General features: G+C 35.8%; 1 protein-coding gene and 1 non-coding gene across 2 annotated transcripts; one reads left to right on the forward strand and one right to left on the reverse strand.

Moving 5' to 3' along the window:
- Nucleotides 1-5,502: 5,502 nt before the first annotated feature.
- LOC119370546 (uncharacterized) lies at nucleotides 5,503-6,084 on the reverse strand. The gene has a single exon (XM_089723763.1). The coding sequence runs from the start codon at nucleotides 6,082-6,084 to the stop codon at nucleotides 5,503-5,505; it is 582 nt and encodes a 193-aa protein (XP_089579889.1).
- Nucleotides 6,085-6,620: 536 nt separating this feature from the next.
- Nucleotides 6,621-6,727, forward strand: LOC119370561 (small nucleolar RNA R71). The gene has a single exon (XR_005178072.2). It is a non-coding gene; the product is annotated as a small nucleolar RNA R71 (small nucleolar RNA).
- Nucleotides 6,728-10,762: the final 4,035 nt, after the last annotated feature.

The following is a 10,762-nucleotide window of genomic DNA, read 5'->3' on the forward strand; positions in this document are numbered from 1 at the left end:
TACTTTCGGTTGAACTTCCAAAATGGCCTTTGGTCCGGTCGGACTGTTTGCAGTCCGGAAAATTGGCTCTTCGAGCCTCAAAATTTGGGTATTCATAGGCGACTGCAGCCGCTGTCGCCGCCGGCGATAGCGGCTGCCGCCGCCACCGCCGCGGCCGGGAAAACTAGCTTTTTGAGCCTCAAAAGTTGAGTATTCACAGAAACCTGCATGACCAAGGAAAGAACGCAATTCCCTCACAGTTGTGGGGTATGGTAAATTCACAATTAAATCAACCTTTGACTTGTCTACCTCAATACCTCTATTAGAAACAACATGCCCTAAAACAATTCCTTGGTCTACCATAAAGTGGCACTTCTCATAATTCAAAACCAGATTTTTCTCAATGCTTCGTTCAAGAACAGAATTTAAATTATGTAAACATGCATCAAATGAATCACCATACACTGTAAAATCATCCATGAAAACTTCAATGCAATTATCAATAAAATCTGAGAATATGCTGACCATACATTTCTGAAATGTTGCTTGTGCATTACAAAGTCCAAAGGGCATTCTTCTAAATGCAAAAATTCCAAAAGGACAAGTGAAGATAGTCTTCTCTTGATCCTCTGGTGCTATCACAACTTGATTATACCCCGAAAAACTATCAAGAAAGCAGAAATAAAACTTACCTGCTAACCGCTCAAGCATCTGATCAATGAATGGCAATGGGAAGTGGTCCTTTCTAGTTGAAAAGTTTAACTTGTGGTAGTCTATGCACATACGCCATCCACTCTGAATCCGTGTTGGAACCAGCTCATTATCTTGATTTGCTACAACAGTAACTCCTGATTTCTTTGGCACGACTTGAACTGGACTTACCCATTTACTCTCTGAAATTGGGTAAATCACCCTAGCATCTAATAGCTTCAAAATCTCCTTCTTCACAACTTCCATCATCAGTGGGTTCAGCCTCCTTTGAGCTTCTCTACTTGGCTTAGCATCATCTTCTAACAAAATCCTATGCATACACACCGATGGGCTTATACCTTTGATGTCAGCCAATGTCCATCCAATTGCTTCCTTATGTATTCTTAGAACTCTTGTCATCCTTTCTTCTTCAATCTTAGTTAACTTACTTGAAATGATAACTGGAAGTGTATCATTATCTCCCAAGTAAATATACTTCAAATGCTCCGGTAATGGTTTGAGTTCAAGAACTGGTGCATCTATAATAGAAGGCAAAAATTTTGTATGATTAGGTAAATCAATCCTAGAACATTGTACCTTTTTGGAACTAATGGTAATGACTGCAATTCCATTACTGCATCTTGAATTTCTGCACTTAAGGGTTGGTTTGTACTTTCTTCATAAATTCCTTGACTAATCACTACTTCTAACTCATCCTCCTTGCTCAGCTCAACGACATTCTGCACACATGAATCAATTACATCAAGAGAAAACACAGAATGCTCATCAACAGGATGTTTCATAGCATCAAAAATATTAAATTTAACTACTTCCTCATCAAATTCCATGGTTAAAGTGCCAGCATCCACATCAATTTTGGTCTTGGCAGTTTTTAAGAAAGATCTACCAAATAAAATCAATGCAGAATTTGATGTGGAAACACTTTCCCCCATATCCAAAATATAAAAATCTGTTGGAAAAATTAATTGCCCAACCTGCACCAAAACATCCTCAACTACACCCATCGAGTACGCATTAGAACGATCAGCCAATTGAATAATAACACTAGTTTCCTTCAAAGCATTTAAATTCAAAGTTTGAAAAACAGAATGCGACATGACATTAATAGATGCTCCCAAATCTGCCGTTGCTTTCTCAATTTTAGAATCACCTATTCTACATGGGATAGAAAACGAACCTGGATCCTTACTGTCACGACCCAATTCCGTGGGTCGGACCAGCACTAGGGCCCAGGTAAGCTTAAGGCCCCCGAGGCCCGTAGTAAGCCTGAAACACTAGAATCTATTATCTCGGTATAAATTTCAACATTCAGCCCATCTGATTATGAACAATAAACCTCAATATTTGATTATTTCTCGGCCCAAGTTAGTCTTCTACAGCATTCCATAGTTCGGGCCCAATTTACAATACATCACATTCTAATATGGGCTTACAGAATTATTTTGTCTATGTTAATACACGACTAAATATATGTAAATCCTACAACTGCGGAGTCACTAACTCTTTGGTATACATAGCTTTGTATACACATAATTACATAGTAAAATAATTGTGGAACTAGGAAAATTTCTCTATTGCCCTGCGCCGAAGGAACATAGCCTAAATCGAATTTAAGAAAAACTTACTTCCTGAAAACATTAAACAAAACATGTGAGTTTTCTAAGGAGTAATAATTATTGCACAATACACGCAGTCACACAAATGTGTAAACATATCAATCTAGTCATCCGACTAGTTATATGCTCACGCAGCCAGTCACACAAATGGCACATACCAGCACTCACAATCATTAACATCTTCATATAATCACATCACGTGGAAATTGGTCTGTGGCGTCACCGAAACCCCCGATGAGCCGTCCTCCCACATGGCCCATCCTCTCATAACGTGTGCACTAGGGAGCCGATCCCCCATACTGGCCGACCGGTCTAATCCTCACTTGATCAGCCCTCTCATTGTTTTTCCATTCTCTTTTTTTTTTCCCATACCAACAGAAGGCAACCCGGTCGTCTCCATCAAATCTAGATCATCAGGCGCTCACAACAGGAGGCCACCCTGCGGGCTGCAATCAAATCTAGATTATCAAGTGCGCCCAATAAAGAAGCCAACCTGTGGTTTCCATATCATACAAATCACAACGGTAGGTACACATGGGGGCGCCGATCTCCCATTTACCCGGCCGACGGTCCAACCGTCTTCACAAACCCATGGTGACCCACTTCATCCCAATTCCACACAAACAAGGCACAGCAATATCACAACACAATTAATCAAACATTGCAATCAAATGCAGACATATTAATCAATTAGACATCGTAATGCAATGCACAATTAAACATCCAAAATCAATGCAAATAAATAAATAAATAAATAGTATTGACAATAAACAACAATAATAAAATAAATAACAACAATAACAATAATAATGAAAATAAATAAATAAATATGTAAATAATTAAATGAATAATAAAGATAATAAATAATCAGAGCACTATATTTATTATGTACCAAATTATAGAACTAATCTAAATAAACTTATTAATTATGTTGTTAGTTAAAATTAGTCTAAGTTCTGTCAAAATTTTGACAGCACCTTCCCTAAAAATTGGACTATCTGCCTGCTCAAATATCACAATATTATCATATATTTATCAAATCAATGCACACAGCCCATCCGTCGGGCAATCAATCAATTTAAAATGCCCATCCTCCTTTACATAGCAATACCAATAATTAACAATTATCATTTGTTACTCTTTGCTCAACAAACTCACTTTCAAAAACTTAAACTCATTATTTGCCAAATCTATACCTAAGAAAAAGTTTAAGCTCATAATTTAATATATTATCAAAATCTTTGTTCCCATCAAATTAAACATCAATTTACAATCTTAAACAGTCTCTAATCATATTACAATTTAGAGAGCTGAACAATTCGGTAACCATTTAGACGATTCTAGAATTCTACTATTTATTACAGAAAAGTCAGCTAACTATTAATTGAGACAAACTATCTAATCATGGCCTACTGAAACTCAAATAGTAACAAATTTTCCACACAGCTGCTGCCACCATGAGAACTCTTCAAGTTCTCCACTTACACTTATGATTTATACACTACTTAACTCCATTCCTTATTATAGAATTAATATACAACTTTATTTTCATCAAATCATTACAAAAATTTATAGGAACACTCAATATTGGGCTATCATAAAAAAAATATCAGGTTCTTACTCAACCCTTCAATTTCTACAAACTAATTCCTTCATTTATATATATTAATCAAGAAACTTGCGTATTAACCAATATCCAACTTTATTGCTGCAAGGAATAACATTCAATTAAATTTATTGTCATCCCAAACTATATAGTTCACATTCCTTTGTCAATCACATCCTTAATCCTTAGCAACAAAAATGTCAAATACGAATCATAAATATATATAGCATTAATTTAAACTCATTTAGCAAAACTCATAAAATTTTACCAACTAGCCACTACCAAGCTAAAGAAATCAAATTTCTGAATATAGCCTGTACATTACAGGCCAATGAACTCCTTTCTCAACAAGAACTTAATTGATAATATCCTATATCTGATATCAAGACAATAACTTAAACAAATGGTTAGATTAGCTACTGCCATATCAAATTTGTTCTAACACCTCAATGAAAAATTGTAATAACCAAACATACTTGCCAATTTCATATCAATTTCAGCTTGTGCTTAAGATTAACAGTTAAATCTGAGGTTTCCTCAAATTTCATATATAAAAAAAATAACACCTTGGATTGAAGCTTACTGCTGTCATTCTCATGCCATACCGAATTCCAAATTATAAATCATTTTATTCATGCTAATATATTCAGTAGGTTGATCTATAACTTAAATTAGATTGAAGGATTAAATTCTCCTTAGTAAATTTGCATGAACAGTAGTAATTAGGGATTTAGTTCCAACGCGAACTTAATTCATGAATCAAATCCTTCATCATTCAGCAAGAACTCATAAATCCTACTGAAAGAGGTCAAAAATTGGCTTACCTTGTCGGCGATAGTCGCCGGAATTGCTCGGAGAGAAGGATGAAGACGTGACTGTCTCGATCGGGCTGAAGTCGCGGCTTCATTGTGACTTTGCGCTCACCAGAAACGGAAACGGAGACAAGGGAAAGGAAGGTCGGACTGCTCCGGCGAGAAGTAGACGACATGGAGGCGCGGCGTGGGTCTCTGGTCGTCGGAAAAACGAGAGGAGGAGAGGGCCAGGTGAGGTCGCGCGCGCCGAAGAAGAAGAAGAGAAAAAAAAATAAAGAAGAAAGGCGGTTTCTAGCAAATTCTAGGCCATTCCGGTTCGATTCAAATCGGTTTGGTCTGTTTCAACGATTTGGCTTGATTTTGCTCGGTTTGCAGATTTTTCACTTGGTTTTCAGGTTATTCGTGTGGTTTTCCAAAAATCAATTTGATTTCCGGGTCCGGTTCCATTTATTTCGATTGTTTTAATTAGGTTCCGTAACTTTTTCTCCATTTACTCAATGATAATAATAATAAAAATATTAATAGTAACAATATTTGATTTTTAGGATAAATAATTTATATATATTCATAATAGGTTAAATTACGGGGTTTCATATTATTTCTCAAAAATCTTATCTGTTTACGATTCAAAATTTTTGACATTTATTTGGGCTTGGGCCCAATTCGAAAATTTGGCTCGAGTTGAGACTGTATTACGTTTGCAGCCCACGCGGCCAAAATTTGCGATTTTTGATTTAATAAAAATTTAAAAGTTTCGAAAATAAAAATTCAGAGTATTTCACTTACACTTTGGAGGTAATTTTCTTTGAATGAATGCCAACACATTTTCCCCAACAGTAACTTTTTCATTATTTCTAAACTTTCGCTTTGTAGTACATAATTCCTTAAGGAATTTAGCATACCTGGGAATTTGCTTGATTGCATCAACTAACGGTATATTAACCTCTACCTTCCTGAACATCTCCAAAATCTCTTTCTCTTGTTCTTCCTTCCTTGTCTTGGCCAACCTACTGGGAAAAGGAGGAGGAACAACAAAATTATTAGCATCATTAAGTTTAGAATTTACCTCAACTTCAGGAATATCAGAATCCTTTGAACCTTGCTTGTGCTTCTTTGTTGACTCTTTTACATCCTGATTATTAACTTCTCTCCCACTTCGCAAAAGTATAGCACTAGCATTTTCTTTAGGATTAATCACAGATTGCGATGGAAGCTTACCAGAATTTTGAGCTTCAAGTTTGCTCACAGATGAAGCTAACTGACCAATCTGCTTCTCTATATTATGAATACTAGTCCTAGTTTCCTGCTGAAACTGTTGTGTATTAGTAGCCAAAGCTTTAACAATATCATCAAGTGACATACCTTGATTTTGACGGGAAGAAGATGGTTGATTCACTTGTGGTCTTTGCTGCTGGTAGCGATTTTGCATTGGCTGATTCCCATAACTCAAATTCGGATGGTCTCGCCATCCTGGATTGTAAGAATTAGAATAGGGATCATACCTGCATTGTTGCTGCCCAAAATTTCCTACTGCATTGGCTTGCTGCACTAGTTCATCCTCTTGAAGTGTAGGACACATATCAGTAGCATGACCAGGAACCATGCAAATTCCACATGTTTTAACAGCTTGCATATTTCCTACAGCAATTTGTCTAACCAAAGAAGTTAAATCTGAAATTTGTTTCTTGAGATTAGACGTACTTACCTCATTAACCTTTAGACGTGTGATCCATTCTCATTCCAAACTGCTGGGAATTTGCTGCCATGTTAGCAATTAATCTTTTTGCATCTTCCGGTGTCTTGTCAACTAAAGCACCTCCACTAGCAGCATCTATCATATTTCAATCCATCGGCATAAGTCCCTCATAAAAATATTGGATCAACAGCTGCTCAGTAATTTGATGATGGGGACAGCTTGCACAAAGTTTCTTAAACTGCTCCCAATACTCATATAAACTCTCTTCACTATATTGCCGAATGCCACAAATGTCTTTCCTTATGTTGGCAGCCCGAGATGCAGGAAAATACTTCTCTAAAAATATTCGCTTCATCTCATTCCATGAATTAATCGATCCAGAAGGAAGGTAATACAACCAGTCCTTAGCTTTGTCTTCCAATGAGAAAGGGAAAGCTCGAAGCTTAATTTGCTCTTCTGAAACTCCTTGAGGCTTCATGCTAGAACACACCACATGGAACTCCTTCAAATGTTTATGCGGATCCTCACCTGAAAGTCCATGAAATTTAGGCAACAAATGGATTAGACCAGATTTTAATTCAAAAGCAACATCTAAAGTAGGAAATTGAATACACAAAGGTTGTTGATTTAAATCAGGTGTTGCCAATTCTTTTAAAGTCCTGACTGCCATGGTTTCAATCTCGGGATCCGAATCTGAAACTGATTCCCGTGGAGAATTATTTACACTATTCGTAACAGTCCGTTCAGACGAACATTCACTCAAATTAGCTTCCTTAGCTAATTTAGCTAATTTCCTCAAACGCCTAGCTGTCTTCTCTACTTCAATCAAAGAGAATTTCACCAGATTGAGAACTTCTAGTCATAAACCAATAATCTTGAATGCTCCTTCTTCAAAAATAATACTGCTCTTTTCTCCACAAACCTGAAACAACAGCACTAAACCAAGGTAAAACAGAAACTTAAATAAAATAAAAACACAAAATTTAACAAACTTTCAGTCCCCGGCAACGGCGCCAAAAATTTGATGTTTGTCGGTTCCACCAAATTTAAATTACTGAATTTAACTGTAGAAGTGGTGAATTGAGGTCGAACCTTAGAGACTGAAATCTTAATTTTTGTGTTTGAAAAAGGGGGGGTTTGTTTGTGAAAAATTCAACTTAACAGTTCAAAAAGAAAATTAATTAATTAAACTAAAGTAGTAATGCAAATTGATGAAAAACCAATTCAAGGTGATTTCTAATCTAATGCACAATTGATCACAGACAACTTATGATTTAATTACTCTTTGAATACTTAACTGAAATTTACCAAAAAGCATGATAAATTCCCAAAATTCCCCTATTTCGTTAACTTGAGCCCAGCACCCTCATTAACTCTAATTATTAAACGATCGGGTATTAAGCAATCCCTTTCAATTTAATAAAAACATTAAGAATCAGGAAGTAGTTAAACTTGAACAACAATTTATAAAGCATAAACATTTAATTCAACCCTATTGTCTCTATAGATTATTACTGAAAACCTAAAATATAATCAGTAATACCTAATTGCTACTAACATTCAAACTTTCATAACAATTACGGATTATGAAATCTGAAATAGCACTTAATCCTACCAAACAATTCACTAATAGACCTTTTTAGCAAAGAATTCAATAGAATCAACTCAAAGAATAAGAAACAACACATATTCAAGAAGAAACTACTCATTTAAAACCCGAGTCTCACAAAGTGCAAGTATGATAAATCCCTTGAATTGGAGTAAAGAAATTAGCCACTCATAATCATGGCTTCCAATCACCAAAACAAAGAATAAAGAACAAAAACCTAGATTAATAGATGAACTAAGAGAAGAAAAACGTGCCTCCTAGCTACTGTAGAATCACTCCTATATAACACCTCCAAAAGGAAAAAGAATCCCTAATCAATTGGGAAATTCAAAAGCAGTAAACAGAAAATATTTGCTGTTCTGATTTCTCCCCTGTTTTTCAGCATCTTCTGTTCCAATCTGGCTCCGACTCCTTCAATAAATTTGAAAATCTCTCTCTCTCGCTTTCTAACGAGCTAAGGCTCGCCCAAAACGGACATCTACAACAAGAATATGACCTAAAAAACGAAATCAGATTGAAGCAGAAATTCTGCTCAAAACGTTAATCTTATTGACGTTTTTGAAGACCAAAACGACTTTATTTCATTTAATTGTCTTCACAACAACTGTAGGGCTGTCTTCTAAAAATTCAATGGGCCTGGGCTGAGTTAGTTTGGACACTTGGAACTCCAGATATGAAGTCCACAACAGAACAGGTTGTGCTCAGTTATACAGCACATAGCTTCAAATTCAGAGTGAATTTGATCAATATTGAGACTGAATTAGCTTCTGATTCCTCTTTGACAATTGTAGAACTTTATTTCATCTTTCCAGCGCATCAAACCGAATCCAATTTGAAGGTCTACAACTCCAGATATCCCTGAAAAACCGAATAAGGGTCAAGATAAAAAAAATGCTGGAATTTTACCAATTTAATCATATTACTCCAAATGCAACTAAAATAATGTCTAATTGGTAAAAATTGTTTAACAAAGTGAATTAAGCACATAAATAACCCAAAAATGCATACGAATATAGACAATAAAAGTACTTGATAATGCACTTATCAGTGGCATCCTTTTGGAGTTCCACAAATGGAGCAGTGGGTTGAACTTAATCATGATCACGTCAGGGGCCAATTAAAAGTCCTTTTGTCAGAAGTGCAAAAGAACAAAAAGGTACCTCTTGCTACTCTGTTATTTATGGTGCAATATGTTTCTAAATTTGCCTTGAAACTTCTCGTGCTTTCAGATAGTGCAAACAACAATCCCCCTAACCTCCCTTTTTCTCATACCAAAAAAAAAAAAAAAAAAAAAAAGAACTCACACACACTCAGGGAGAAATTATGAGGGACCTTATGGTTTTGAATTTTTTCACTTAAAGAGTATGTGATTGGCAGAAGGGTTTGTGTTTCATTCAATCAAAACTTAGTTCTAGTGTCTTAACATTGTTGGTCTGTTTTGATGTGGCGCTACATTAATGGTGCCAGAAAGCAATCAAGGATTTTGAATGTTAGCGCAACGTCAACATAGACAGATGACGTTAAGGTGCTAGACCCTTGATTGTTAACAGAATGAAACTCAAACTCAAATTTTGATTTCACAGTTCTGGAGGTGAAGAAACACGAAAACATAGGGCACTTTTTTCCAAAAGAAAAAGAAAAACAGAGGAAATCAACTCAATTTTGATTTTCCTTGAAGAGGGAGAGTGGAGTTATTGCATCAAATGGATAGAAAAAAGGCTTAATTACATCATTCCTTTGGTTTCTTTTCTCCATTGTTTTTTACTGACTTCAACACAGAATTGAAAGGAAAAAATAGAAAAAAGATTGATATCTTCTAGCAAACTTAAATCTTGTGTAGGTTAGCTGTTGGAGTTTAGCTTTTGATTGTTTGCAAAAATTTGCTTTTGGTTTGGGCAAATAACACCTATGATCTTATCCGTATATTTTGGTGAAAACAGGCTTTCATCCAATGAATATAGAGTAGAAGAACAATGTAGCTATTGCTCAGCATCAGTTCCGTTTGATTGTCCAGAAATTGCATTTTGCCAAGGTTTGAAAGGCAATAACAGAGATGTGCAGAAACACAAATTGGTAAGATGTGCTGTTTCTATGCGAGTTTGCCCAGCTACACCATTATGGTTTTGCAAGTGTTGCAATAGACGAGCTTCGACATTGGCACCTCAGACTCTGTTTACAATGTCTGAATACCCTCTAGATTATAAATCTTTGGTAGAATCTCATGTTGCGGTAGAATTGTTAAGACCCTTGGGTCTCTTTTGTGGGATACTGCTCCAAAGATTACAACCGGACTTTCTACTTTCTGTATCACCAGTATAGGCTTCACTTCTTTTGATTTATTTATTTATTTTTGGTAGAGTAGGCTTCACTTTTTGTCTTAGATTACTAGTTCATTGTAATATTATTAGAGAGTTAGAAGCAAGTTATAGAATGTACATTCTGATCAAGCCATTTTATTTGTGGTGCATGCTGTTGGAAATGCTCAGGTGTGACATGATGGAATCGTTTTTGTATTATAAGCTAAACGCAGGGTGGGCATGACCACGATCCGGTTTCAAACCGAAATCGAACTGTCAAACCGAAATCGAACTGTCAAACCGAAATCGGACTGGTTAAATCTGCATTAAATCATGGTTAATGATTTTTGGTTCCCAACTATAATTGAAATCGTATATTTAAGGTTCGTAACTGAAACCATGTATATAAGGTTCAATTTCAGTTCTTTATTTTTTA

Source organism: Jatropha curcas, chromosome 7 (assembly GCF_041381405.1).
Source record: "Jatropha curcas cultivar XTBG-Jc1 chromosome 7, XTBG_Jcur_1.0, whole genome shotgun sequence".
Taxonomy (NCBI): Eukaryota; Viridiplantae; Streptophyta; class Magnoliopsida; order Malpighiales; family Euphorbiaceae; genus Jatropha; species Jatropha curcas.